The sequence below is a fragment of the Mobula hypostoma genome, chromosome 2 (assembly GCF_963921235.1).
Source record: "Mobula hypostoma chromosome 2, sMobHyp1.1, whole genome shotgun sequence".
Lineage (NCBI taxonomy): Eukaryota > Metazoa > Chordata > Chondrichthyes > Myliobatiformes > Myliobatidae > Mobula > Mobula hypostoma.
The window spans coordinates 10370636-10398455 of record NC_086098.1 but is presented as its reverse complement, the minus strand read 5'-3'; the positions used below and the strand labels follow the sequence as shown (position 1 = coordinate 10398455).

Sequence of the window (27820 nt, the reverse complement as noted above, 5' to 3'; positions counted from 1 at the left end):
GTGAGGAACTGTGGTCCAGTCAGAGATGACTGTGGCTGTCAGTGTTTTGAGGGATGGTATCTCAGGCCCCCACCAAACAGAACTTCCTATACTGGGAAACATGCATCCTGGCCATACTTGCAGGTGCCCAGCAGCGGAGTAGTAAATGCCACCTGTTACTTTAACTTCCAGGGGGGGGAAGATGCAAGTTTTTCTGGGAAATAGCAGCTGTACCACCGATACCACTGCAGACCCTCCCCAACCAGTAAATAGCACCCACTGGGTATGTGGAAATTGGCCCTATGTATGGCTCCCAAGGGAAACTGCCAGCAGATGGGATCCACAAAGTCCCAGCAAAGGTTGTTGTTATTTAGTACCCCACCTGATAGTTATAACTGAGACGGAACAATTTCTAATGATCGTTTTTCCCTCCTATGGAGTAGCCAGGAATTCACGAGAGATAATCAGTTTGGCAGTAGCACTTGAGGAGCTGGCCAATAATATTGCAGTGGCCCTGACAGAAACACAGGCCCAAGTAACAGAAATATCCTCTGAAATGATTGCAATCCAGCAAACAGTCCTACAGAACCGGATGGCCTTTGATCTCATTCTGGCAGAAAAAGGAGAACATGCGCCTTTGGGCCCGGAGATTTATCATGAAATGATAAAAAGGAGGGAATGAGGAATTGAGGATATATTAAAAAAATCATTTTGAATATAAGTAACCTCTAGCTAAAAGAATAATTGGGACTGAACAGGAAATTTTGAACTGAAGTAAACTGTCTTTAGCAGTTAGAAAAAAACCGGCTTATACGACTTTTCTCTTAATTAGCAGAGAGACATTCAGAATTGATAAGTGATATTGTACCCTCGTTTGTCTAGGGGAAGGGAGAACTCACTGATAAGGACAGGAATGAACATCTGTCTGTAATTAAGTCAGAACCTTGAAAAGGGAATAATTGATAAGGACTGGACAGTACATCCATCTGTAATCAAACCTTGATTTAGTGGACTCTCTTATCTAAGTAATTAAGTTTTGCACCAGAAGACTTGGTGGGCATACCAGTTCAAATAACATCTTGCAATAGTAATGTATGGGGCTTACTATGTATAAATATATGGCTGTAACCTAACTCGTCAGTCCACTTGTCAGATGATTGGCAGCACTGACATGCCTTCCCGTTGACAATTGGGTCTCAAACTCCTGCTGGAGAATGTGCAATACACCATGGTGACGATAAGAACGCAAACACGAGAAAATCTGCAGATGCTGGAAATTCAAGCAATACACACAAAATGCTGGTGGAAAGCAGCAGGCCTGGCCGCCAGCATTTTGTGTGTGTTGCGTGACAATGAGAAGCTGGTCTCCCGAGTTTTATTTAGATTCGACTTTAACACCCGCTGCCCTCGGCGCCCTCCCCTGTCCCAGGGCTCCCGCTGCCCTCGGCGCCCTCCGCTCTCCCCGGGCTCCCGCTGCCCTCGGCGCCCTCCGCTCTCCCCGGCTCCCCTCAGCCACCCACCCTCCCGCTGCCCCTGGGGTATTTTCGCCCCCAGCCCACTCACCGCTTCAAACTGCGCCCCGGCTGCGAATTCGCGCGTTCAAGCTGCGCGCCTTCTACATCGATCTGCCTCCGGGCCTCGCTCATTGGACGCGCCTGACGGCTCTCCCTCACCAATTGGTCTGCTGACGTGTCAGTCAGAAGCCCAGGTCCCGCCCCTGGTGTGGCGCCGGTGCCGCCGCCGCGCCGAGTTGATCTGACAAAATCTGAGGTTGGAGGGAAAATTGCGGAATCCACGTTGACTTTAAAGCAGAAATCAAATGAGAAAATAAGTGTCATTTTTAGGAGCAAAATTACCTCTTAATTGTTTTAATTTCCCTCTCCCTTTCTAGTCCTTATGAAACAGCTCATCCCTCTCTGCCATCCGATTTCAGAACGGACATTACCCATAAACGCTACCTTTTTATTTCTATTTTTGTACTACTTATTTAATTTAATTATTTAAAACATATAAACTTACTGTAATTCGTGTTTTTTTCCCTATTATTGCGTATTCTACTCCTGCCGCAAAGACAACAAATTTCACGACATATGCTGGTGATCTCAAACCAGATTCTGATTTAGATTGGTATTAAAGCAAGGAAGTGAAAAGTAACTTGCAGAGATTAAACCAGCAGGATTGCGCAGGGGAAAACGAGAGGTTACGTGACGAGCATTGTAAACACTATTCACATAAGGCGCATCAGTGTAAATTCATTAACATATCTTGTGATTCCTACAAGTCCCAGGGTGCCCCGCGGTGATCACGTGGGTCTCCCTCACCGTCCCGGACTCTCAGTGTCTGGAATCACCGCCGCTGTTGTCTGCTGTGGAAATGGTTTATTATTTCACCAGTAATGGTGAGTACTCGATGGTGTCGGCACGGCCAGCACCCCCCGCAACCTCACTCATTACTTGACAGAAACGTTTCAGACATTGATTAGCCCCAATGGCAAGTAGGAGCTCGGGGGGCTAATCACGGCCTAGTGCTGGTTGTCGTTGCAGTAAATGGAATAGAGTCTTCATTTCCTTGCACAATATCGTTTTATTGTCTTTAATTTCTCATTTCTGTGTGTGCGCGGAGTCAAATGATTAGACTCGGAGTAAAGAGGTAGGACTGGGTACGTTTTAACTTTTGTATATATTTACTACTTCAAATATCGCAAATATTCAAATAAGGAACAGCTGGTTAATCAATAAATACTGTAACCCTGGCCATGGTAACTAAGAGGTCTGGTGTTGTAGTTACTGAAATTGAATGTTAATCTTGCGCAAAGTCGTTTCAGTTGTGTACGTGGGAAGTCAAATAATTAGACTCCGAGTAAAGAGGTAGGACTTGGTACATTTAAATCTTTGCAAACAGTTGAATACTTGTTACTGGTTAATCAATAAATTTTGTCATTTAAACTGTGGGCCTAGTATTGGCTGTAGTTATAGTTACTGGAAACGATTCTTCCTTCATCTTGCGTTTGAGGAGTGGTTCTACTGATTCTCTTATTCTTGTAATGGAGTTATAGAAAAGTAGAGGATAGAAATAGGCACTTTGGCCCATTAAGTCTATGCCGAAATATTTAAACTGTCTACTCCCATCAACCTGCACTTGGATCATTACTATCCATACCCCTTCCATCCATGTACCTATCCAAACTTCTCTTATATGTTGAAATCGAGTTTGCATGCACCACTAGCATTGGCAGCTCCTTCCACACTCTCACAGCCCTGAGTGAAGAAGTTTCTCCTCATATTCCCCTTAAACTTTTCATCATTTCTCTTTGATCCATGACCTCTAGTTGTAGTCCCATCCAACTTCTGGAAAAAGCCTGCTTGCTTTTACTATCTATACCCCTCATAATTTTATTTACCTGTTTCAAATTTCCTCTCCATCTTCTGCGCTCCAAGCTTCAGGCATGCTGAGAGCCACACTCACGTCTCCATCTACATCAACGGAGCTTTAGTGGAGCGTGTATCAAGCTTCAAGTTCCTTGGTGTCCACATTTTCGAGGATCTCACCTGGTCCCTGAACTCCTCCATCCTGATCAAAAAGGCGCAACAGCACCTTTATTGCCTGCAGATCATCAAGAAAGCTCACCTCTGTCCCAGGATACTGACGGACTTTTACCGCTGTACCATTGAGAGCATACTCACCAACTGCATCTCAGTGTGGTATGGCAATTGTCCTGTATCGGACCGCAAAGCACTCCAGCGTGTGGTGAAAACTGCCCAGCGGATTATCAGCACCCAATTGCCCACCATTGAGAACATCTACCATAAATGCTGCCTGGGCAGGGCGAAAAGCATTATCAAGGATGCATCTCACCCTAACCATGGACTTTTTAGTCTCCTCCCATCGGTAGGCACTAGAGGAGCCTCCGCTCCCGCACCAGCAGGCACAGGAAGAGCTTCTTCCCTGAGGCTATGACACTGCTGAACCTCTCATCACAGCGCTAAGCAATATTGCACCCATATTGTACTGTCTCAGTACTTTTATATTTGTGTGCTGTAGCACTTACTTTATATTTGCAGTTATTTTGTAAATTACACTATTCTTTGCATTTCTGGTTAGATGCTAACTGCATTTCATTGGCTTTGTATCTGTACTCTGCACAATGACAATAAAGTTGAATCTAATCTAATAAAGTCCTGACCTATTTAACCTTTCCTCATAACTCAGGTCCTCTAGACCTGGTAACATCCTTGTAAATTTTCTTCGCACTCTTTCAGCCTTGTTTACATCTTTCCTGAAGGTAGGTGACCAAAACTGCACACAATACTCCCAAGTTAGACCTCACCAAACTTTTGAACACTTGTAAATGGTTAATCAATAAAACTTTACCTAAACCATTGTAAGTAATGGGCCTAATTCTGGTTGTAGTTACAGTAACTGGAATTGAATCTTTCTTCATCTCCTTGCATTTGGGCAAAGTGGTTTTATTGTTTTATACTTTATTGATCCCGAGGGAAATTTGGGAAGTTAGATTTGAAGTGAACTGGTAATATTTGGTACTTTATAATTTTTATAAGTTTTTGAATACTTCAAATAGTTATTACTGGTTAGTCAATAAATGTTGTAACCTAGACCCTGGTGGCTAATTGTTACCAAGTGCTACTTCACTTCAAAGCTGCCAGGCATTTATTTATTTATTGAGATACAGCGCAGAATTGGCCCAGCAATCCCTTGATATTAATCCTAGTCTAATCACCGGGCGATATACAAGGATCAATGAACATACCAACTAGTGCGTCTTTGGACTGTTGGTGGGGGTGGTGGCTGGAGCACCTGGAGGAATCTCATGCGGTGGAGAATGTACTGTAAAGCATTGTGCTAACCATACGCTGCTATACTTTATAAGTGCCCTGAAAAGTCCTGGTCCCTCCTTTTGAAGCCAGTTTTTCCTTGCCTGTTATCAAAATTGGACAATGATATTAAGCCAGGAGAAACTCACTGGGTCCTGCAGCATCTGTGGAGGGAACAGATATATGGAGCTTAGAAAAATACAGGGCTATGTGCTAGGGATATTCTAGGCAGTTTCTAGAGTAGGTTACATGGTTCGCATAACATTGTGGGCCAAAGGGCCTGTAATGTGCTGTAAATTTCTATGTTCTAAGTTCTGTGCTACATCAAATGCATTAGACGAGGTTCATGTGAATCCTTGCCTCATTTCAACTTCTAACGGAAGTTTGGATAGGTACATGTATGGTAGGGCTATGGTCCCAGTGCAGTTTGATGGCGTAGACAGCTTAAATAGTTCCACATGTACCTGATGGGCTAAAGGACTTGTTACAGTGCTGTATTTTTCTGTGATTATTCTGTGTGTATTTTTAAGGCCCTGGATGGCAGTAAGGGAGTAGGTATAGGAACTTCCTATGTGCCATGGTTGGGTGTGGGTAAGAGGTAGTTGGGAAGGGATAAGCAAACCAGGGATTAAAGTTTCACCTGTCACCTACTGAGCCCTGTCTCAACCCTCCTCATGTCATTATACCACTTGCCTTCAGTCCTGCTGCAGGGTCTTGACCAAAACCAGCTGACAATTCCTTCTGTCCACAAATGTAGCTCGATCTACTGAGCTTCTCCAGCAATTTATTTCTTGCTTCAGAACGCAGCGTTTGCAGTCTTTTAAGTTTGAAAAATAGGAAAGCTGAGTACGTTAAATGTTGAAAGCTATTGGTGTCCCTGTACACAATGCACTGAAAGTAAGCAAACAATCAGGAATACAAGTTGTTTTATAGGAGCCATGTATCTGTTTTCTATCTGTATTGTCTTTGGTGTTGTGCTTTTATTATGGGTAGGGGTGTGGTAGAAGCAAAGAGTTTAGTTACATATTTATGCTTTGACTTTAGTTCATTCTAGTTTAGGTAGAGAGGGGGAGTGGGCCAGGAGTGGTATCTTCTGTGCTGAGCACTTAAATACCCTCAAACACGTTTAAGAACTCTTGGTTTAAGCATGTTCAAATAGGTTGACTGGTTATATTGTTTTAGTTTCATTAGTTTTTGTCATTGCAAGATTGTTTTCCTGGTTTCTTGATAAGGGATGGAATGTATTCTTTGACTTTACAACTTTATTGGATAGATAGCAGATCCTACAATATCAACCCCCCCCGCCTACTTTTAGTTTCTGAGCGGTTCTGGTTTGATTTTGAGTGATTGCTACATGTTTGTTGGCTTTTATTTCAGTAGGCATAGAGAACAAGAGTGGAGTTGTCACATACCATTTGTAGAGACTCATGGTGCTACTCTGTACCTGTCATTAACAGGAGTCACAAAGGTTAGGAGGGGGAAGGGGAAAAGTCAGGTAATAGGGAGTACCCCGGTGGCTGTGCCCCTTCACAACAGGTACTCCTGTTTGAGTACTGTTGGGGGGGACAGCTTACCCGGGGGAAGCGACAGTGGCCGTGCCTCTGGCACAGAGTCTGGCCCTGTAGCTCAGAAGGGTAGGGCAAGGAAGAGGAGGGCAGTTGTGATAGGGGACTCAATAGTAAGGGGGTCAGATAGGCGATTCTGTGGACGCAGTCCAGACACCCGGATGGTAGTTTGCCTCCCTGGTGCCAGGGTCCGGGGTATTTCTGATCGCGTCCAAGATATCCTGAAGTGGGAGGGTGAGGAGCCAGAGGTCGTGGTACATATAGGTACCAATGACATAGGTAGGAAAAGGGATGAGGTCCTGAAAGGAGAATATAGGGAGCTAGGAAGGGAGTTGAGAAAAAGGACCGCAAAGGTAGTAATCTCGGGATTACTGCCTGTGCCACGCGACAGTGAGAGGAGGAATGCGATGAGGTGGAGGATAAATGCGTGGCTGAGGGATTGGAGCAGGGGGCAGGGATTCAAGTTTGTGGATCATTGGGACCTCTTTTGGCGCAGGCGTGACCTGTACAAAAGGACGGGTTACACTTGAATCCCAGGGGGACCAATATCCTGGCAGGGAGATTAGCGGGGGCTACTGAGGTGACTTTAAACTAGAATGGTTGGGGGGTGGGAATCAAATTAAAGAGGCTAGGCGTGAGGAGGTTAGTTCACAACAGGGGGATGGGAACCAGTACAGAGAGACAGGGGTGTAAAGTGAGGGTAGAAGCAAAAAGTAGTAAGGAGAAAAGTAAAAGTGGCAGGCCGACAAATCCAGGGCAAGCATTAAAAAGGGCCACTTTTCAACATAATTGTATAAGGGCTAAGAAAGTTGTAAAAGAGCGCCTGAAGGCTTTGTGTGTCAATGCAAGGAGCATTCGTAATAAGGTGGATGAATTGAAAGTGCAGATTGTTATTAATGATTATGATATAGTTGGGATCACAGAGACATGGCTCCAGGGTGACCAGGGATGGGAGCTCAACGTTCAGGGATATTCAATATTCAGGAGGGATAGACATGAAGGAAGGGGAGGTGGGGTGGCGTTGCTGGTTAAAGATGAGATTAACGCAATAGAAAGGAAGGACATAAGCCGGGAAGATGTGGAATCGATATGGGTAGAGCTGCGTAACACTAAGGGGCAGAAGACGCTGGTGGGAGTTGTGTACAGGCCACCTAACAGTAGTAGTGAGGTTGGAGATGGTATTAAACAGGAAATTAGAAATGTGTGCAATAAAGGAACAGCAGTTATAATGGGTGACTTCAATCTACATGTAGATTGGGTGAACCAAATTGGTAAAGGTGCTGAGGAAGAGGATTTCTTGCAATGTATGCGGGATGGTTTTTTGAACCAACATGTCGAGGAACCAACCAGAGAGCAGGCTATTCTGGACTGGGTTTTGAGCAATGAGGAAGGATTAATTAGCGATCTTGTCGTGAGAGGCCCCTTGGGTAAGAGTGACCATGATATGGTGGAATTCTTCATTAAAATGGAGAGTGACATAGTTAATTCAGAAACAAAGGTTCTGAACTTAAAGAGGGGTAACTTTGAAGGTATGAGACGTGAATTAGCTAAGATAGACTGGCAAATGACACTTAAAGGATTGACGGTGGATATGCAATGGCAAACATCTAAAGGTTGCATGGATGAACTACAACAATTGTTCACCCCAGTTTGGCAAAAGAATAAATCAAGGAAGGTAGTGCACCCGTGGCTGACAAGAGAAATTAGGGATAGTATCAATTCCAAAGAAGAAGCATACAAATTAGCCAGAGAAAGTGGCTCACCTGAGGACTGGGAGAAATTCAGAGTTCAGCAGAGGGCTTAATTAGGAAGGGGAAAAAAGATTGAGAGAAAACTGGCAGGGAACATAAAAATGGACTGTAAAAGCTTTTATAGATATGTAAAAAGGAAAAGACTGGTAAAGACAAATGTAGGTCCCCTGCAGACAGAAACAGGTGAATTGATCATGGGGAGCAAGGACCTGGCAGACCAATTGAATAATTATTTTGGTTCTGTCTTCACTAAGGAGGACATAAATAATCTTCCAGAAATAGTAAGGGACAGAGGGTCCAGTGAGATGGAGGAACTGAGCGAAATACATGTTAGTAGAGAAGTGGTGTTAGGTAAATTGAAGGGATTAAAGGCAGATAAATCCCCAGGGCCAGATGGTCTGCATCCTAGAGTGCTTAAGGAAGTAGCCCAAGAAATAGTGGATGCATTAGTGATAATTTTTCAAAACTCGTTAGATTCTGGACTAGTTCCTGAGGATTGGAGGGTGGCTAATGTAACCCCACTTTTTAAAAAAGGAGGGAGAGAGAAACCGGGGAATTATAGACCGGTTAGCCTAACGTCGGTGGTGGGGAAACTGCTGGAGTCAGTTGTCAAGGATGTGATAACAGCACATTTGGAAAGCGGTGAAGTGATCGGACAAAGTCAGCATGGATTTGTGAAAGGAAAATCATGTCTGACGAATCTCATTGAATTTTTTGAGGATGTAACTAGTAGAGTGGATAGGGGAGAACCAGTGGATGTGGTATATTTGGATTTTCAAAAGGCTTTTGACAAGGTCCCACACAGGAGATTAGTGTGCAAACTTAAAGCACACGGTATTGGGGGTAAGGTATTGGTGTGGGTGGAGAATTGGTTAGCAGACAGGAAGCAAAGAGTGGGAATAAACGGGACCTTTTCAGAATGGCAGGCGGTGACTAGTGGGGTACCGCAAGGCTCAGTGTTGGGACCCCAGTTGTTTACAATATATATTAATGACTTGGATGAGGGAATTAAATGCAGCATCTCCAAGTTTGCGGATGACACGAAGCTGGGCGGCAGTGTTAGCAGTGAGGAGGATGCTAAGAGGATGCAGGGTGACTTGGATAGGTTGGGTGAGTGGGCAAATTCATGGCAGATGCAGTTTAATGTGGATAAATGTGAAGTTATCCACTTTGGTGGCAAAAATAGGAAAGCAGGTTATTATCTGAATGGTGGCCGATTGGGAAAAGGGGAGGTGCAACGAGACCTGGGTGTCATTATACACCAGTCTTTGAAAGTGGGCATGCAGGTACAGCAGGCAGTGAAAAAGGCGAATGGTATGCTGGCATTTATAGCGAGAGGATTCGAGTACAGGAGCAGGGAGGTACTACTGCAGTTGTACAAGGCCTTGGTGAGACCACATCTGGAGTATTGTGTGCAGTTTTGGTCCCCTAATCTGAGGAAAGACATCTTTGCCATAGAGGGTGTACAAAGAAGGTTCACCAGATTGATTCCTGGGATGGCAGGACTTTCATATAAAGAAAGACTGGATGAACTGGGCTTGTACTCGTTGGAATTTAGAAGATTGAGGGGGGATCTGATTGAAACGTATAAAATCCTAAAGGGATTGGACAGGCTAGATGCAGGAAGATTGTTCCCGATGCTGGGGAAGTCCAGAACGGGAGGCCACAGTTTGAGGATAGAGGGGAAGCCTTTTAGGACCGAGATTAGGAAAAACTTCTTCACACAGCGAGTGGTGAATCTGTGGAATTCTCTGCCACAGGAAACAGTTGAGGCCAGTTCATTGGCTATATTTAAGAGGGAGTTAGATATGGCCCTTGTGGCTACGGGGGTCAGGGGGTATGGAGGGAAGGCTGGGGCGGGGTTCTGAGTTGGATGATCAGCCATGATCATAATAAATGGTGGTGCAGGCTCGAAGGGCCAAATGGCCTACTCCACCTATTTTCTATGTTTCTATGTTCACCAGTTGATTGCTGAAATGGTGAGCTCATTATATGAGGCTGTTAATAGGGTACTATTGGGTTGAGGAAAGGGTGTATGTGTGTGGGTTGATTGAATTGAAATGTACAAGTTTCTTACGGGGCACGAAAGGGTAGATGCAAAGCTGATATCTCTCCTGACTTAATTGTCTAATACCTTAGATTACAGTCTCCAATCATGACCAGACAGTCCCTGAGTTAAAGTGTTTTTTTAAGAAGAAGTCTTCACCCAGTGAGTAATGAATCTTTGGTATTCTCTACTAGGAAAGTTATGGAAGCTGTAAGTCATGATAACAAGGAATAGTGGGTTACAGCCAGAAAGTGATACGGAGTTGAAGATGATCCATATCTTATTGATGTCAGATCAAGGATGAGGGATTGAATCTGTCATAAATGTCCAATTAAACAGTACTGAGGAGTAGTTAAAATATTTTAAGGCAATGAACTGCTGTTTTTGTGCTCCATTGAGTTGTATCTCTCATGGTCCCAGAACAGATTATATGCAATCAGGAAAGCTCACCGATGACTTTACTTTCTGAGGCTGAAGACAGCTGGACTTTGCACATATATACATATTTATGCCGTTCTGCAGATACACAGTAGAGGGCATCCTGACAAGCTGCATTACTGCTTGGTACAGAGACCAAACTGGCAGACAGGAGGGCTCTGCAATGGGTAGTCAGAACTGCCCAGCGCACCACCGGCACCAGCCTGCCCACCATCGAGGACATGTATATTGAAAGGTGTCGGAAAAGAGCCAGTAGCATCATTGAAGGATCCTCCCCACCCGACTTGGATGTCAACATCTCAGGATCTGTCCTGGGCCCACCATATTGATGCAGCTTCAAACTTCATTAGGAGTTTGAGGAGACTTGGTATGTCACTAAAGACACTCAGAAATTTCCATGGAGAGCATTCTAATTGACCGCCTCACTATCTGGTATGGAGTTGCTTCTTCACCGGTTCGGAAAAAGCTGCAGAAAGAAGAAACATAGAAAACCTACAGCATAATACAGGCCCTTCGACGCACAAAGCTGTTTTGCATCCTGTCAATGTCCCATGTTACCTCTGACAGCCCTCCACACTATCCACAACACCTCCAACCTTTGTGTCATCGGCAAACTTACGAACTCATCCCTCCATTTCCTTATCCAGATCGTTTATAAAAAAATCACAAAGAGTTAGGGTCCCAGAACAGATCCCTGAGGCACACCACTAGTGACCGACCTCCATGCAGAATATGACCTGGCTAGAACCACTTTTTGCCTTCTGTGGGCAAGCCAGTTCTGGATCCACAAAGCAATGTCCCCTTGGATCCCATGCCTCCTTACTTTCTCAATAAGCCTTGCATGGGGTACCTTATCTGTGAGGATACAATAATCAGAGGCTACATGTATTTCTTCAGATTGAATTGAAAGAACTTAACTCTACCCAAAATATGTCTGGGCCTCAATTTGCAATTTGCTATTTCTAATCTATAAGTCACATTGGTTAGTGGGCAACTGTGCATGAGATACTGGAAAACACAGACTACATGCCTGTGATGCTGCAAGAAAGTTTTCATTGCACCTGTACAATGGTGTACTTGTGCATTTGGCAATAAACTGGACTTTGGCTTCTACTTATTAAATACACAAATATCAGTATCTTCTGTAATTGGTATGGCCTTTTTCCTTTTATTGCAAAATATCTACTTTTCATCTGTTACTCTGTAAATTGATAAATTTAAATATTTCTAATTTGTTGCAGTTGCTTCTTCACCTTACACGATATATATGGGAAAAGATAAATATGAAAGTAAGTGGCTACTTTCTTCCCCCTTTACAGTTAAAGAGTACTAACTTTATCACACTATCTTAGAGAGTATATTTTTAAGTTGAAGTACAATCAAAGATTGCAGAGTAAAGGAACATTGATTGAGTGTAAGAAAATATTACATTACACAGAAGCTGGTAGGTTTTAATGTTTGATGTAGGATTAAGATAAGCCAGTAGCTCAGATTTGTCATAGAGCCATAGAAAAGTAGATTGTGGTCAAGTTGAATAAGTACTTTAGAGAGGTATCTCATTGGTTAGAACTGTTATGTGTAGAAGGTCTGTCTTGAATTTGAAATTTTCTTTGTTTATATCTGCTGCCCTTTTTGGGCAGCCCATCTGTGCCTGCTTTCCTCCTTGTTTAGTTTGACATCATTACACTCCTCGAAGAGTCATAGAACACGACAGCACAGAAACAGGCCCTTTGGCCCATCTAGGCTGCCAAACCATTAATCTGCCTAATCCTCCGCTTATGGTACTGTGCTGCTTATGTCAAAAAAATGTCTAAGTGATATATGGAGCATTGACATTCAGTTTCATTTAAGTATTGTGCTGGTGGTTATTTTCTACTGACATTTAGACATAATTTGATACTTGATACAATAATGCCGATTTTATACATGAAACATAGAAATATAGAAACATAGAAAATAGGTGCAGGAGTAGGCCATTCAGCCCTTCGAGCCTGCACCGCCATTTATTATGATCATGGCTGATCCTCCAACTCGGAACCCCGCCCCAGCCTTCCCTCCATACCCCCTGACCCCCGTAGCCACAGGGGCCATATCTAACTCCCTCTTAAATATAGCCAATGAACTGGCCTCAACTGTTTCCTGTGGCAGAGAATTCCACAGATTCACCACTCTGTGTGAAGAAGTTTTCCTAATCTCAGTCCTAAAAGGCTTCCCCCTTATTCTCAAACTGTGACCCCTCGTTCTGGACTTCCCCAACATCGGGAACAATCTTCCTGCATCTAGCCTGTCCAATCCCTTTAGGATTTTATACGTTTCAATCAGATCCCCCCTCAATCTTCTAAATTCCAATGAGTACAAGCCTAGTTTATCCAGTCTTTCTTCATATGAAAGTCCTGCCATCCCAGGAATCAATCTGGTGAACCTTCTTTGTACTCCCTCTATGGCAAAGATGTCTTTCCTCAGATTAGGGGACCAAAACTGCACACAATATTCCAGGTGTGGTCTCACCAAGGCCTTGTACAACTGCAGTAGTACCTCCCTGCTCCTGTACTCGAATCCTCTCGCTATAAATGCCAGCATACCATTCGCCTTTTTCACCGCCTGCTGTACCTGCATGCCCACTTTCAATGACTGGTGTATAATGACACCCAGGTCTCGTTGCACCTCCCCTTTTCCTAATCGGCCACCATTCAGATAATCTGTTTTCCTATTTTTGCCACCAAAGTGGATAACTTCACATTTATCCACATTAAATTGCATCTGCCATGAATTTGCCCACTCACCCAACCTATCCAAGTCACCCTGCATCCTCTTAGCATCCTCCTCACAGCTAACACTGCCGCCCAGCTTCGTGTCATCCGCAAACTTGGATATGCTGCATTTAATTCCCTCATCCAAGTCATTAATATATGTTGTAAACAACTGGGGTCCCAGCACTGAGCCTTGCGGTACCCCCCTAGTCACTGCCTGCCATTCTGAAAAGGTCCCGTTTATTCCCACTCTTTGCTTCCTGTCTGCTAACCAACTCTCTATCCACATCAATACCTTACCCCCATTACTGTGTGCTTTAAGTTTGCATACTAATCTCCTGTGTGGGACCTTGTCAAAAGCCTTTTGAAAATCCAAATATACCACATCCACTGGTTCTCCCCTATCCACTCTACTAGTTACATCCTCAAAAAATTCTATGAAATTCATCAGACATGATTTTCCTTTCACAAATCCATGCTGACTTTGTCCGATGATTTCACCACTTTCCAAATGTGCTGTTATCACATCTTTGATAACTGACTCCAGCAGTTTCCCCACCACCGACGTTAGGCTAACCGGTCTATAATTCCCTGGTTTCTCTCTCCCTCTTTTTTTAAAAAGTGGGGTTACATTAGCCACCCTCCAATCCTCAGGAACTAGTCCAGAATCTAACGAGTTTTGAAAAATTATCACTAATGCATCCACTATTTCTTGGGCTACTTCCTTAAGCACTCTGGGATGCAGACCATCTGGCCCTGGGGATTTATCTGCCTTTAATCCCTTCAATTTACCTAACACCACTTCCCTACTAACATGTATTTCGCTCAGTTCCTCCATCTCACTGGACCCTCTGTCCCCTACTATTTCTGGAAGATTATTTATGTCCTCCTTAGTGAAGACAGAACCAAAGTAATTATTCAATTGGTCTGCCATGTCCTTGCTCCACATAATCAATTCACCTGTTTCTGTCTGTAGGAGACCTACATTTGTCTTTACCAGTCTTTTCCTTTTTACATATCTATAAAAGCTTTTACAGTCAGTTTTTATGTTCCCTGCCAGTTTTCTCTCATAATCTTTCTCCCCCTTCCGAATTAAGCCCTTTGTCCTCCTCTGCTGAACTCTGAATTTCTCCCAGTCCTCAGGTGAGCCACTTTCCCTGGCTAATTTGTATGCTTCTTCTTTGGAATTGATACTATCCCTAATTTCTCTTGTCAGCCACGGGTGCACTACCTTCCTTGATTTATTCTTTTGCCAAACTGGGATGAACAATGGTTGTAGTTCATCCATGCAATCTTTAAGTGCTTGCCATTGCATATCCACCGTCAATCCTTTAAGTGTCATTTGCCAGTCTATCTTAGCTAATTCACGTCTCATACCTTCAAAGTTACCCCTCTTTAAGTTCAGAACCTTTGTTTCTGAATTAACTATGTCACTCTCCATATTAATGAAGAATTCCACCATATTATGGTCACTCTTACTCAAGGGGCCTCTCACGACAAGATCGCTAATTAACCCTTCCTCATTGCTCAAAACCCAGTCCAGAATAGCCTGCTCTCTGGTTGGTTCCTCGACATGTTGGTTCAAAAAACCATCCCGCATACATTCCAAGAAATCCTCTTCCTCAGCACCTTTACCAATTTGGTTCACCCAATCTACATGTAGATTGAAGTTACCCATTATAACTGCTGTTCCTTTATTGCACACATTTCTAATTTCCTGTTTAATACCATCCCCGACCTCACTACTACTGTTAGGTGGCCTGTACACAACTCCCACCAGTGTTTTCTGCCCCTTAGTGTTATGCAGCGCAACCCATATCGATTCCACATCTTCCCGGCTTATGTCCTTCCTTTCTATTGCGTTAATCTCATCTTTAACTAGCAACGCCACCCCACCTCCTTTTCTTTCATGTCTATCCCTCCTGAATATTGAATATCCCTGAACGTTGATCTCCCATCCTTGGTCACCCTGGAGCCATGATTCTGTGATCCCAACTATATCATAATCATTAATAACAATCTGCACTTTCAATTCATCCACCTTGTTATGAATGCTCCTTGCATTGACACACAAAGCCTTCAGGCGCTCTTTTACAACTCTCTTAGCCCTTATACAATTATGTTGAAAAGTGGCCCTTTTTGATGGTTGCCCTGGATTTGTTGGCCTGCCACTTTTACTTTTCTCCTTACTACTTTTTGCTTCTACCCTCACTTTACACCCCTCTGTCTCTCTGCACTGGTTCCCATCCCCCTGTTGTGAACTAACCTCCTCTCGCCTAGCCTCTTTAATTTGATTCCCACCCCCCAACCATTCTAGTTTAAAGTCACCTCAGTAGCCCTCGCTAATCTCCCTGCCAGGATATTGGTCCCCCTAGGATTCAAGTGTAACCCGTCCTTTTTGTACAGTTCACGCCTGCACCAAAAGAGGTCCCAATGATCCAAAAACTTGAATCCCTGCCCCCTGCTCCAATCCCTCAGCCACGCATTTATCCTCCACCTGATTGCATTCCTACTCTCACTGTCGCGTGGAACAGGCAGTAATCCCGAGATTACTACCTTTGCGGTCCTTTTTCTCAACTCCCTTCCTAGCTCCCTATATTCTCCTTTCAGGACCTCTTCCCTTTTCCTACCTATGTCATTGGTACCTATATGTACCATGACCTCTGGCTCCTCACCCTCCCACTTCAGGATATCTTGAACACGATCAGAAATATCCTGGACCCTGGCACCAGGGAGGCAAACTACCATCCGGGTGTCTGGACTGCGTCCACAGAATCGCCTATCTGACCCCCTTACTATCGAGTCCCCTATCACAACTGCCCTCCTCTTCCTTTCACTACCCTTCTGAGCTACAGGGCCAGACTCTGTGCTGGAGGCATGGCCACTGTCGCTTCCCCCGGGTAAGCTGTCCCCCCCAACAGTACTCAAACAGGAGTACCTATTGTTAAAGGGGCACAGCCACCGGGGTACTCTCTATTACCTGACTCTTCCCCTTCCCCCTCCTAACCGTGACCCACTTGTCTGCGTCCCGTGGCCCCGGTGTGACCACCTGCCTGTAACTCCTCTCTATCAACTCCTCACTCTCCCTGACCAGACGAAAGTCATCGAGCTGCAGCTCCAGTTCCGTAACGCGGTCCCTTAGGAGCTGCATCTCGGCACACCTGGCGCAGATGTAGACGTCCGGGAGGCTTGGAGACTCCAGGGCCTCCCACATCCGACACCGAGAACAACAAGCTGCCCTGATACTGATACTGCCCCTCTCCTCAAATAACAACAGAAAATGAATACCAAACCTTCCTCGCCTCACCCGTTTCTGCCTAAGCCCGTTGAGCCGAAGCCATTAAGTCTTCACTCTGCTCCCGGCTCACTCCGCCGCCCGCTGTATGAGGCTCTGTTCCTTTTAAATCTGCCGCGCTGCACTGCCCGACGTCACACGCCTGCGCAGTCCCGCCTCTCTGAACGCCGTTGGAGAAAAAAAAAACCGAAAATTTCAAAAATGTCTTCCTCCGCACTCCCGCTCCGACTCTCAAGACTTCCTTCTTCGAAAACTGAAGACCCTTCATACAGACATTTTTTATTTGCTTATATAAATCATCAGCTGCATTTTGAGAAGCTTTGTGGACTTTTGTCTCAGATTAAATGAGGACTAAATATCGTTGTCTATTGACAAGGTGTGAGATGAATTATTTTAGAATTTAGAGATTCACCTGGAGAGGTTGGAGAAACTTGCGTTGTTTTCTCTGCAGTGTTGGAGGCTGAGAGAAACCTAACAGAAGTTTATAAGATTGTGAGGCAAAAACTACTGGACACCTGTATATGGAAGGAATGTAGCAATACGAATCATATACATGCAGAAGATTAGTTTAATTTGGGATTGTGTTTGGCACAAGGAGCTTGTTTCTGTGTCTACTTCTGTGTCCAGCAGTGACTGGCAACTCAAAATATTTATCTATAACATTTAAAGAATATTTAAGAAATTAGATTGAATCAACTGGATGCTCAACAAGTGACTGTTTTAAATATTTCATTTCTACAACTTGTGTGATTCTGTTTTTTTAAATTTAGATGAGGATCTAATCAAGTATGGATGGCCAGAAGATGTTTGGTATAGTACAATGACTTTGGTATTGTTGTAGCTTTGCTTATTTCCATCTAGATTTCACACGTTTTAAACATCCCTCCCATTACAATACTTTGCTACTGCTGATTCAATCCTTCGATTTTCATTTTTTGTCTTTTTTCCTTGCTCTCTTGTTGCACTATTTATTTAATAAGAACTATAAATTAAATATATTATGTATTGCAATATACTGCTACTGCAAAACAAACTTCATAACATGTCATTATATAACATGTTATATAAATTATCTAAACCTATTACAATCATATAAACCTGATTCTGCTTTTCATATTTGTGACTCAAATCTGCAAATGTACTTGTTTTAATTATTACTGTATATCCTGAATTTCTTGTCTCTTTTTAGGTTTCATGTAGATAAATTATCTTCAGCTCATGTATATCTTCGATTATACAAGGTATAGTCAGAACAGAATACTACTTTATAGTAACTTTTAATAGGTTTTAAAATTATTTGGCAGAATATGTTGGGGGTGTTCTGATATTCAGATTTGATTGTTCACTTGTCACGTGATCAGTATCATTGTGGTGTATGAATTTCAGCTTTAGGGTCTGAATTTTATTTTGTTTTATATTTTTAGAAACTAACTCAGTGTGAAAGATGGACTGCATAGATAGGAAATCAGAAAGTTCAAGTTTCTTTGACATTCAGCCAAACGAAACAGCATTACTCCAGGGCGAAGGTGCAACACCAGTTGCACAAAGCACATATAACACATTTAAGATAGCAAGCACAATATAAAATCAGTAAAATGCAGTCACATAAAAAAACATAGTCCAAGACCCTGAATGCATGAATGTTGCAGAAATCTGCAGTTGAACACTATGGCTTGTATTCTGCTGAGTGAACACTAGGGGGCAGCACCGACGCCCCTCTCCTGGACAGCTGTAAACAGGCAACACTGCAGCTTGAGATTTGGTTTCAGGTCTATAATTACGTGGTTGATTTTGCAACGTGGGGAGGTGGAATTGATTTTAATTCTAGAGTCATAAAGAGATCCAACACAAAAATAACCTTCACTCACTGAATCGATGCTAAACATTAAACACTCCTTTTATCAGAATACATATATGTCACCATATACTACCCGAGCTTCATTTAGTAGCGGACATTCAGTAAATACAAAGAAACAATACAAACTGCACAAGCTGGGCAAACAACTAATGTGCAAGACAATAATTTGTGTCAATATAAAAAGAAAAACAATATAATAGATAAGTAATACATAATATGGATTACATGACTTGTAAAAGTCTTTGAAAGTGAGTCCATAGTTTGTGGGATCAGTTCAGTGATAAGGTTAGTGAAGTTATCCTCACTGGTTCAGGAGCTTAATGGTTGTGGGGTAGTAACTGTTCCTGAACCTGGTGGGGTGAGTCCTGAGACTCCTGTACCTTCCTGATGGCAGCTGTGTGTAGAGAACATGACCTCATACACGCTATCTAGTATGATCATAATTGTGGCTGACTTGTCTACTTCAACTCCTTGTGTGCTGATTCCCTCAAATTCCTGATCTTTCAAAAATATATCTGCCCCCTATTTAAATAATTCCACAGCCTGAGCCTTCACAACCTGGGATAGATAATTTACCAGCCTCTTCTAATATATCTTAATTGCCCACTCCCACCCCTTATCAGTATGATCGTTAACAATTTTAATATCTGTTGACATTTGCTTTCAAAGCAGGGATTCCCAACCTTTATTATGCCATTGACTCCCTCCTATTAACTGAGGGGTCTGTGTACCCCAGGTTGGGAGCTCCTGTTTCAAAGCTTGTAGTCAAACAAACGGCTTCTTACTATCCAAGAATGGTTAAAATATATGGAGCAATCTCCAGCTGGAGTTGTTCTGTAGCAAGAAGGTTAGATTGGAAAGTAAGAACATAGAATGCCTATTACATAAATTCAGTGTTTCTATAATATATAGATTATGGATTATTAAAAAGTTTTTAAAGTAATCATTTTAACTGCTTTGTTCATTCTGGTAAATACTGTATATAATGTATTTGTCTTTGATATTCATCTAAAGGCTCAACCCATCAGAAGATAATTTTATTCAATGCTGACTTAGTAATGTTACAGTAAGTATTTTGAGCAATGAAAAACAAAATGCTAAAATATTTTATTTTTGTGTCTTAGGGTCAAGTAATTGATTCCATTCCAAAGGAAGTACTAATTGATTGTGCTCAGCTAGTTAAAGCCAATAGCATTCAAGGTAATGATTAAATGGGGTGCTTTCTTGACAAAGCAAAAAAATCTTTCACCTTTTGGAATGGGTGTCGTAGCATGGGCAGGTTTGTTGGCAGACAGTGTGTGTGTGCTTGGTGAAGCAGTCTCCCCATCTCCGTTGGGTCTCACTGATATACAGGAGACCACATTGGGAGCACCAGACCCAGTAGACGACCCTAAGAGACTCACAGGTGAAGTGTTGCCTCACCTGGAAGGATTGTTTGGGACCCTGAATGGTAGTGAGGGAGGAGGTGTAAGGGCAGGTGTAGCACTTGAACCGCTTGTAAGAATAAGGCACACAAGCCTGCAAACCACAATAAGGTTGCGGTTCGCTTGGAGAAATTAATCTGTACGTACAGTAATAGCAGCTGCAAGGAAGTGAACCTCTTGATCAAAGACTAACTTGTTCTGAATCACTGACCTGATTAAGCTGATCACAGAGATTTCAACATAATACATAAAAAATGAAGCATTATTTCTCCATATTTTGCATGTATCAATCATTATTTTGTTTTACTAGGGTGCAAAATGAATAATATAAATGTTGTGTACACTCCATGGTCCAATCTAAAGAAGACTGGTGACATGGACGTGGGACAAATAGGATTTCACAAGCAAAAGGACGTAAGTATGACACTGAATCAATAGGAACTAATACAAACTAAGGCATGGACAGAGTGGATGTGGCAAAGTTGTTTCCCATGATGGGGGAGTCTAGTACGAGAGGGCATGACTTAAGGATTGAAGGGCGCCTATTCAGAACAGAAATGCGAAGAATTTTTTTTAGGCAGAGGGTAGTGAATCTGTGGAATTTGGTGCCATGGGCAGCAGTGGAGGCCAAGTCATTGGGTGTATTTAAGGCAGAGATTGATAGGTATCTGAGTAGCCAGGGCATCAAAGGTTATGGTGAGAAGGCGGGGGAGTGGGACTAAATGGGAGAATGGATCAGCTCATGATAGAATGGCGGAGCAGACTCGATGGGCTGAATGGCTGACTTCTGCTCCTTTGTCTTATGTCTTATGGTCTAAAAGCCCTGCTTGACTGTTGATTCTTTTAAAAAAAACTAATTATTTAAATTATTGTTGATTTTTTTTTAAAAAAAAGAAACTGAGTTTCAAAATTTGAAGTAAATTTACTATCACAGTACATATGTCACCTTATACAGCCCAGAGATTCATTTGGATATACTCAAAAATCTATAGAATCAATAGGGGTAGTAACTGTTCCTAAACCTGGTGGCGAGAGTCCCTGCTGATGGATGCCACTTTCTAACAGAATCAATGAAAGACCACACAACTAGGGCATTCAGCTAAAATGCAGAAGACAACAAAATGTACAATACAAAAAGAAATGATAATATAAATAAGCACTAAATATCAAACATTAGATGAAAGTGGCCTTGAAATTGAGTCCATTGCATGTGGGATATTTTGGTGATGGGGCAAGTGGAGTGAAGGTATCCCCTCTGTTCAAGAACCTGATGGCTGAGGGGTAGTAACTGTTCCTAAACCTGGTGGCGAGAGTCCCTGCTGATGGATGCCACTTTCTTGCGACAGCATTTCGTGTAGATGTGCTCATGGAGGGGGAGGACTTTACCCGTGTTACACTGGACCGTATCCACTACTTTCTGTAGAAATTTCCATTCAAGAGCATCGGTGTTTCCATACCAGGCTATGATGCAGCTAGTCAGTGCTTCACTGCATATCTATCAAAGTTTTAGATGTCATGGGGAATCGCCACAAGCTCCTAAAGAAGTAGAGGTGCTGCCATGTTTTCTTCATAATTGCACTTACATGCTGGGCCCAGGAAAGGTTCTCCAAAATAATAACATCAAGGAATTTATATTTTCTGATCCTCTCCACCAATTATCCTCAAATGGGGACTGGCTTATTGACTAAGTATGATTGCTGTTCTAAAATTTCATGTCTACATTTTTTTAAATCTAGAATTCTGACACAAGATATTTGAAACTAACAAACAGAATTATTTATTGTGTGTCTATTTTACTAATGTTAAAAAGAATGTTTCATTTTTATACAAACTAAAATTGTACTTAATTTCTAAATTGAATGGCCATGAAATAGCTCAATTTTTCATGGATTGTAGTTAATGTTTGAATAAGATCAAGTTTAATTTAAGCGGTTTGAGTATATTTAAGATATTAAGTTTTTTTGGATGCTAAGGAATCATGGGATATGTTCAGGAAAATGATGTTTAAAAATATCAATTGAATGGTGGAATTGAATGTCTTGTTCCTATGTTCAAGGGAGTACTTATTTTTAATCATTTGTGCAACTCATTTTTATTATATCTAGGTGAAGGTAATTGCAGTGGAGAAAAAGATAAATGAAATTTTAAACCGGTTGGAGAAAACCAGAAGTGAACGATTTCCAGATTTGGCAGCTGAGAAGGAATCCAGAGATCGTGAAGAGCAGAATGAGAGAAAAGCACAAATTCAAGAAATGAAACGAAAGGAAAAAGAAGAAATAAAGAGAAGAAAAGAAATGGAGGAACTTAGGTTTGTATAGGCATAGTGGGCAAGAACTTGTATTGTCTTTATGTAACTGTATTTGAGAGATTCATCCATTACATTCATCAAATTAGCATTGGTTTGGGATAATTTATTGGCTGAGGCAGTGAAATTACCTGGGAAATAGTGGGTCTAGTATTGTAGCTAGGAAATGATTGGTGGAAGATTTAAACCAATATAAAGAAAAGAAAACAAGATGGGGAAAAGAGAAGTTATATAGAAAGAATGATGCAGAATTTTTTAATATTGTAAACTTTAAAGTACCATTATTATGAGGTGTGTATGGGAATGCAGCCATCATTCAGTAAAATTGAAAATGTATAGGAAACTGTAATATGGCAGATTATTAAGGCATCCATTAGTCTTGCGAGACCATGGATCTGTGCCTGGAAAGTCTTCACTCTCCAGGGCGCAGGCCTGAGCAAGGGTGTATGGAAGACCGGCAGTTGCCCATGCTGCAAGTCTCCCCTCTCCACGACACCGATGTTGTCCAAGGGAAGGGCAAGGCCCGATACAGCTTGGCACCAGTGTCATTGCAGAGCACTGTGTGGTTAAGTGCCTTGCTCCAGAACAAAACACAGTGCCTCGGCTGGGGCTTGAACTCACGACCTTTAGGTCGCTAGTCGAATGCCTTAACCACTTGGCCACGTGCCCACACAATATGGCAGATACAACAATAGAAAAGTGGCTACATTTTGAATAAACAACACAAAATGCTAGAGGACCTCAGAAGGCCAGGTGGCATCTATGGAAATCAATAAACAATCAATGTTTCAGGTCAAGACCCTTCATCAGGACTGGAAAGGAAGGAGAGAAGTCAGGGTAAGAAGGTGGGGAGGGGAGGAAAAAAGTACAAAGTGGTACATGATAGATGAAACTGAGAAGGGGGGAGGATGAAGTAAAGAGCTGGGAAGTAGATTTATGAAAGAGATAAAGGGCTGAAGGAGGGGGAATCTGATAGGAGAGGGTAAAGACCAAGGAAGAAAGAGAGGAGGAGCACCAGAGGGAGATGAAGGGTAGGTAAGGAGATGAGGTGAGAAAGGGAAATGGAGAATGGAATGGTGAAGTGGGGAGTGAGTAATTACTGGAAGTTTGAGAAATCAAGTGTCATAACATCAGGTTGGAGGCTACCCAGACGAAATGTAAGGTGTTGCCCCTCCAACCTGAATGTGGCCTCATCGTGGCAGTAGAGGAAGCCATCTACTGAGAGGTCGGAATGGGAAATAGAATTGAAATGGGTGGCTGCTTGGGAGATCCTGCTTTCTCTTGCGAACAGAGTGTAGATTCTCGTGATTGACATTTTGAACAAGTTTGTATCTTTTTCAAGAAAGAATCAAAATGGACATGATTGTTTATAGCTAGAATAGTGCTGAAACTGGAACCTGCATGAATAAGGTTAAGAGGCACAAGAAAATAATTCAGAATTATGGATGTATTGCAGACCATCCAAATAGTTGTGATAAGAAACTAGAATCTGCATGAATAATGTTAAGAAGCACAAGAAAATAATTCAGAATTATGGATATATTGCAGACCATCCAAATAGCTGTGATAGGATTTTTAAAGAGTAGATCAATAATTAGTTTGAACTAACTGGAAATGAAAGTATTAGTGTATCATCACAATTAAGATCACATGGGGAAAATAACACTTTATTTCTATTGGATTCAATAAATACAGAACAATATATTAAAGTTATAAAACAAGGATATTTGACAGGGGAATTATAAGTAAATTTTGTGATGCTTGAGCTCTAGTCCTAACCTAAAACAGAAAAAATAATATGTTTGTATTAACTCCTTAGGTGCTATTCTAGTCTTATGAAATCTGAAAACATGAGTAGCAATCAGGTAAGTAAAAGTAATTAGATGTTAAAGGTTGCGGTGTCAAATGACAGCCCAAAAATAATTTTATTTAGTCAAATTGAATGAATTTCCTATAAAAAAATCATTTATAAAGTTGTTTACTAAGCCGGATCCTGAGAAGCCCCTGCAGTAAAAGACGTTTTCTGTTGTCCCTATTCAGAGATACTCAAAAGTATTGAAAATGTTGAAGTAATTTTAAAATATTAAATTTGTAAAACATTTTTATTCTAAAACTTATTCAAAACTTTAGAGATAAGTAAAATGGCAGAAGTACCCACACAAATTAATGAGATTTCACTATATTTAAAATTGAAGGGCCGGATTCGAAATGCGTCGGTCCTAGTTCACTACATCTCTGTTGAACCACTGGACCTGATGCTGAGTCCAGTGGTGGAAATGGAAGCTCAGATGCAGATCAAACTCCTCCCTGATTTCTGCATTGCTGTGCACTGGAATGAAAGTTGGGAATGAGGTGACTCACACATTACCACCAGTCAGCTATTCCACAGAGAACTAATTGTTGGAATGATTTGAAACATAGAAATCTACAGCATAATATAGGCCCTTCGGCCCACAATGTTGTGCCGACCATGTAACCTACTCTAAAAACTACCTAGAATTTCTCTTACCGCATAGCCCTGTATTTCTCTACCTGTCTAAGAGTCTCTTAAAAGACCCTATTGTATCCGCCTCTACCACCATTGCTGACAGTGCATTCTGCACACCTACCACTCTCTGTTTAAAAAAACTTACTTCTGACATCTCCCTTGTACCCACTTCCAAGCACCTTAAAACTATACCCCCTTGAGTTAGCCATTTCAGCCCTGGGGAAAAGCCTCTGGCTATCCACATGATCAATGTCTCTCATCATCGTAAACAGCTCTATCAGCCCCCTTTCAGCCTCTGTCGCTCCAAGGAGAAAAGGCAAAGTTCACTCAATGTATTTGGTCCAGTATTTTTTTCATGACCTCAGAAAATCAGATTTGCAGCAGATAAAATAGCCTTTTTTTAAATAGTATGTGGCAGCCTGTGTGTATTTAAAGCAAGTGAACGCTCTGTAGCGTCCCTAATAACGTGTATTTGGAGTAAGGCCCTACAAACAGCAATGCAAATGATCAGAAAATCATATGAGTCAGGGATAAGTGTTATTGAGGCTGGCAGGGTGGAGATACACCTCTACCAAAGGAGATGTAAGGCACTTCTTCCCTCTGCTAGACTGCAGGTCACCCTTGGGCAAGGAATAGCACCTGCTTAGTTCCCCCCCCCCCCCACTCCCGATCAGGGTCACATGAAGCCATGGGTGTAGGTGGATGGTCGTATCAGCAGCTGGTGTATATCACAAGTCCTGGTTATGTGACCACTGACACCAGGGAGACTATCTCTGAAGAGTATTGATAATGTCTGGTGTCACCCATCGGGTAAAGACACTGCCCAGAAGGCAATGGCAAACCACTTCTGTAGAAAAGTTTGCCAAGAGCAATCATGGTCATAGATCACGCATGTCATAGGACATTGCACTTCATGAACGAGTGGCGTGTTGTTAGGGTTGCTACGGGGAGTTCAATTTTTTAGATTACCTAATGGGATCTTTTGGGTCCATTTAAAGGTCAGACTGACTTTGCAGTCTCACCTGAAAATACCTCCACTCAAATGCAGTCAGTCTTGAAAAAAACAGCCTAGAGTTTGCACAAGAATCTCTTGAGTGGAATGACTTGGAAAGAATCATGAAGATGCTTAAAATTTTATAGGTAGTGAGATGTGATTGCAGTCTTTGAGGATTAAAAATTGTTTAGGACTTCTCCTTTTGTTATTAAGTCATCTTGCCTTTCCCATTGCCATTCCTGAATTATTTAATGAGCATTTGTCCTTTAACTATTAATGCTGAAATGGTGCTGCAATTACAAATTCCAGATCCATATGTAGGTTTCAGCATTTCTCTGTATATAAGGTATAGGAGCAAAATTAAGCCATTTGCCCATCGAGTCTGCACTGCCATTTATTTCATCATGGTGTCATGGCTGATCCATTTACCCTCTTGGCCCCAATCTCCTGCCTTCTTCCCATATCCCTTCATGGCCTGACTAATCACGAATCTATCAACCTCTGCCTTAAGCATACTCAATGACTTGGCAAAGAAATCCCCAGGTTCACCACTTTCTGACTGGAGAAATTCCTCCTCATCTCCGTTCTAAAAGCCTCTATTCTGAGGCTTTGTCCTCTGGTCTTGGATCCCCCACTATCATTCCAGTGAGTAGATGCCCAGGGCCATCAAACGCTCCTAATATGACAAGCCTTTCAATCCCAGAATCATTTTCATGAATCTCTTTTCAGCCCTCTCCAATGTCAGCATACCCTTTCCTAGATGAGAGTAAGTGTCATTACATCCTATTATTCAAGTAATGGGCTTAAAATCCACTTGCCACCAACATGATCCAGATTTTGATGCCAGGAACCAGTTGTAGTTCCTTGTCGTCGTCTTCTCCAAGTATTTCTTCCTCCCATTTCTCCCACATGAGCTTGTGAAACTGGCATTGAAAATAACCTCAGTAAACAAAATAATTTCTGATTTTCCTTTTTCTCTAGGATTGTGGTTATGACTCTGACGATTTCATGTAAAGTCTGCTCAAAGCTATCACATAGACATTTTAAATTGGAAGATTTTTGGCCTACCGCAAAACCCCTTTTGCTTTTGACAGTTTCCTGAGGGGACCAGTACCTTTTTGAGATTGAAGATTTTTATTTTTTCCTTTGATCTACTAAGTGGAAAATTAAACTTGTAAGTGCTTTTTCCATTTGAAAAAAAATTCATTTGTGAATTCATAGTTTTGACATGCTTGGTGTGGATGCTCATTTAAAAGAACGGCTTATTGCCAGAAATACTTCAGCTGGTGTTTTTCTTTAAACTGCCTAGTAAATGAACTATTAAAATAATTAAATCTCATCCAAGAGAAATTTGATTCTTATTTTGAGCAATATTCACAACAGTGTCTGGTCACAAGTTATGTTGCACCTAACGAGAAGTTAAAGCAGTGTGGAAATATTTTACTTGAAATCACTTGCTCTTCAACTTAATTATGCTTAATCAAATCAATATTACAATAATTTATTGAAATGACATTGCATTTAAGTAAAAATGGATTAAAATTATACAATTTGGAAACTGAAGAAAGAATGAGTCTTGCAGCTAAAATGTTAGTCTGTTTTGACTAATCAATGCTGGTTGACCTGATATCTTTTAAGTATTTTCTTTAAGTATATGGTAGGTTATTGAGAATTGAAAATTCTCTAGACTGCCACTTGTTATGGAACCAGTACAGGTGATGCATGGTCTCTTCCTCTCTGAAGTAGAAGATTTTTGTTGCAAGGCTACACCAGATCTTCTTTGTATGGTATAACCTTTGTTACATCTTATTGTAATGTTTGTTCCGTTCAGCCCAACCCAGGGCGAAAGGTGACAAGAATGAACTCTGAAAATAAAAGTATTTTGTAATTAATTGTTATCTAATTATTGTCTTTCTTCCATAACATTCTCAAATGTTGACAAAATTCCAACTGTGTCTAACGGTCATGTTAATTCATAGTTAGTAGTTACTACCCTTTACACTGGTGTTTAGGGCAGCAGTGAAGGTCCTCCATCTCTGTCCTTGGCCATCTTCTCTATTGTGCCTCAGGTGTAGTTCAGAGTCCTCATTTTTG

The 27820-nt window shown here is 41.9% G+C and overlaps 2 protein-coding genes across 4 annotated transcripts in view; one reads left to right on the top strand and one right to left on the bottom strand.

The window, feature by feature from the left end:
- esco2 (establishment of sister chromatid cohesion N-acetyltransferase 2) overlaps positions 1-1638 on the bottom strand; it is a 32726-nt gene extending 31088 nt beyond the window's left edge. For 2 of the 3 annotated variants that reach the window (XM_063070080.1, XM_063070098.1), the window contains exon 1: positions 1543-1638. The gene's annotated coding sequence lies outside the window, so the exon portion shown is untranslated. The remainder of the gene's footprint in view (positions 1-1542) is intronic. The other variant, XM_063070090.1, reaches the window with a different exon arrangement.
- A 629-nt stretch (positions 1639-2267) lies between these two features.
- ccdc25 (coiled-coil domain containing 25) lies at positions 2268-27603 on the top strand. Its single transcript, XM_063033395.1, has 9 exons — positions 2268-2377; positions 11854-11901; positions 17428-17467; positions 17847-17898; positions 19640-19715; positions 20250-20353; positions 22045-22247; positions 24064-24109; positions 26708-27603. The coding sequence occupies exons 1-9, from the start codon at positions 2353-2355 to the stop codon at positions 26738-26740; spliced, it is 627 nt and encodes a 208-aa protein (XP_062889465.1). The 5' UTR covers positions 2268-2352; the 3' UTR covers positions 26741-27603.
- Positions 27604-27820: the final 217 nt, after the last annotated feature.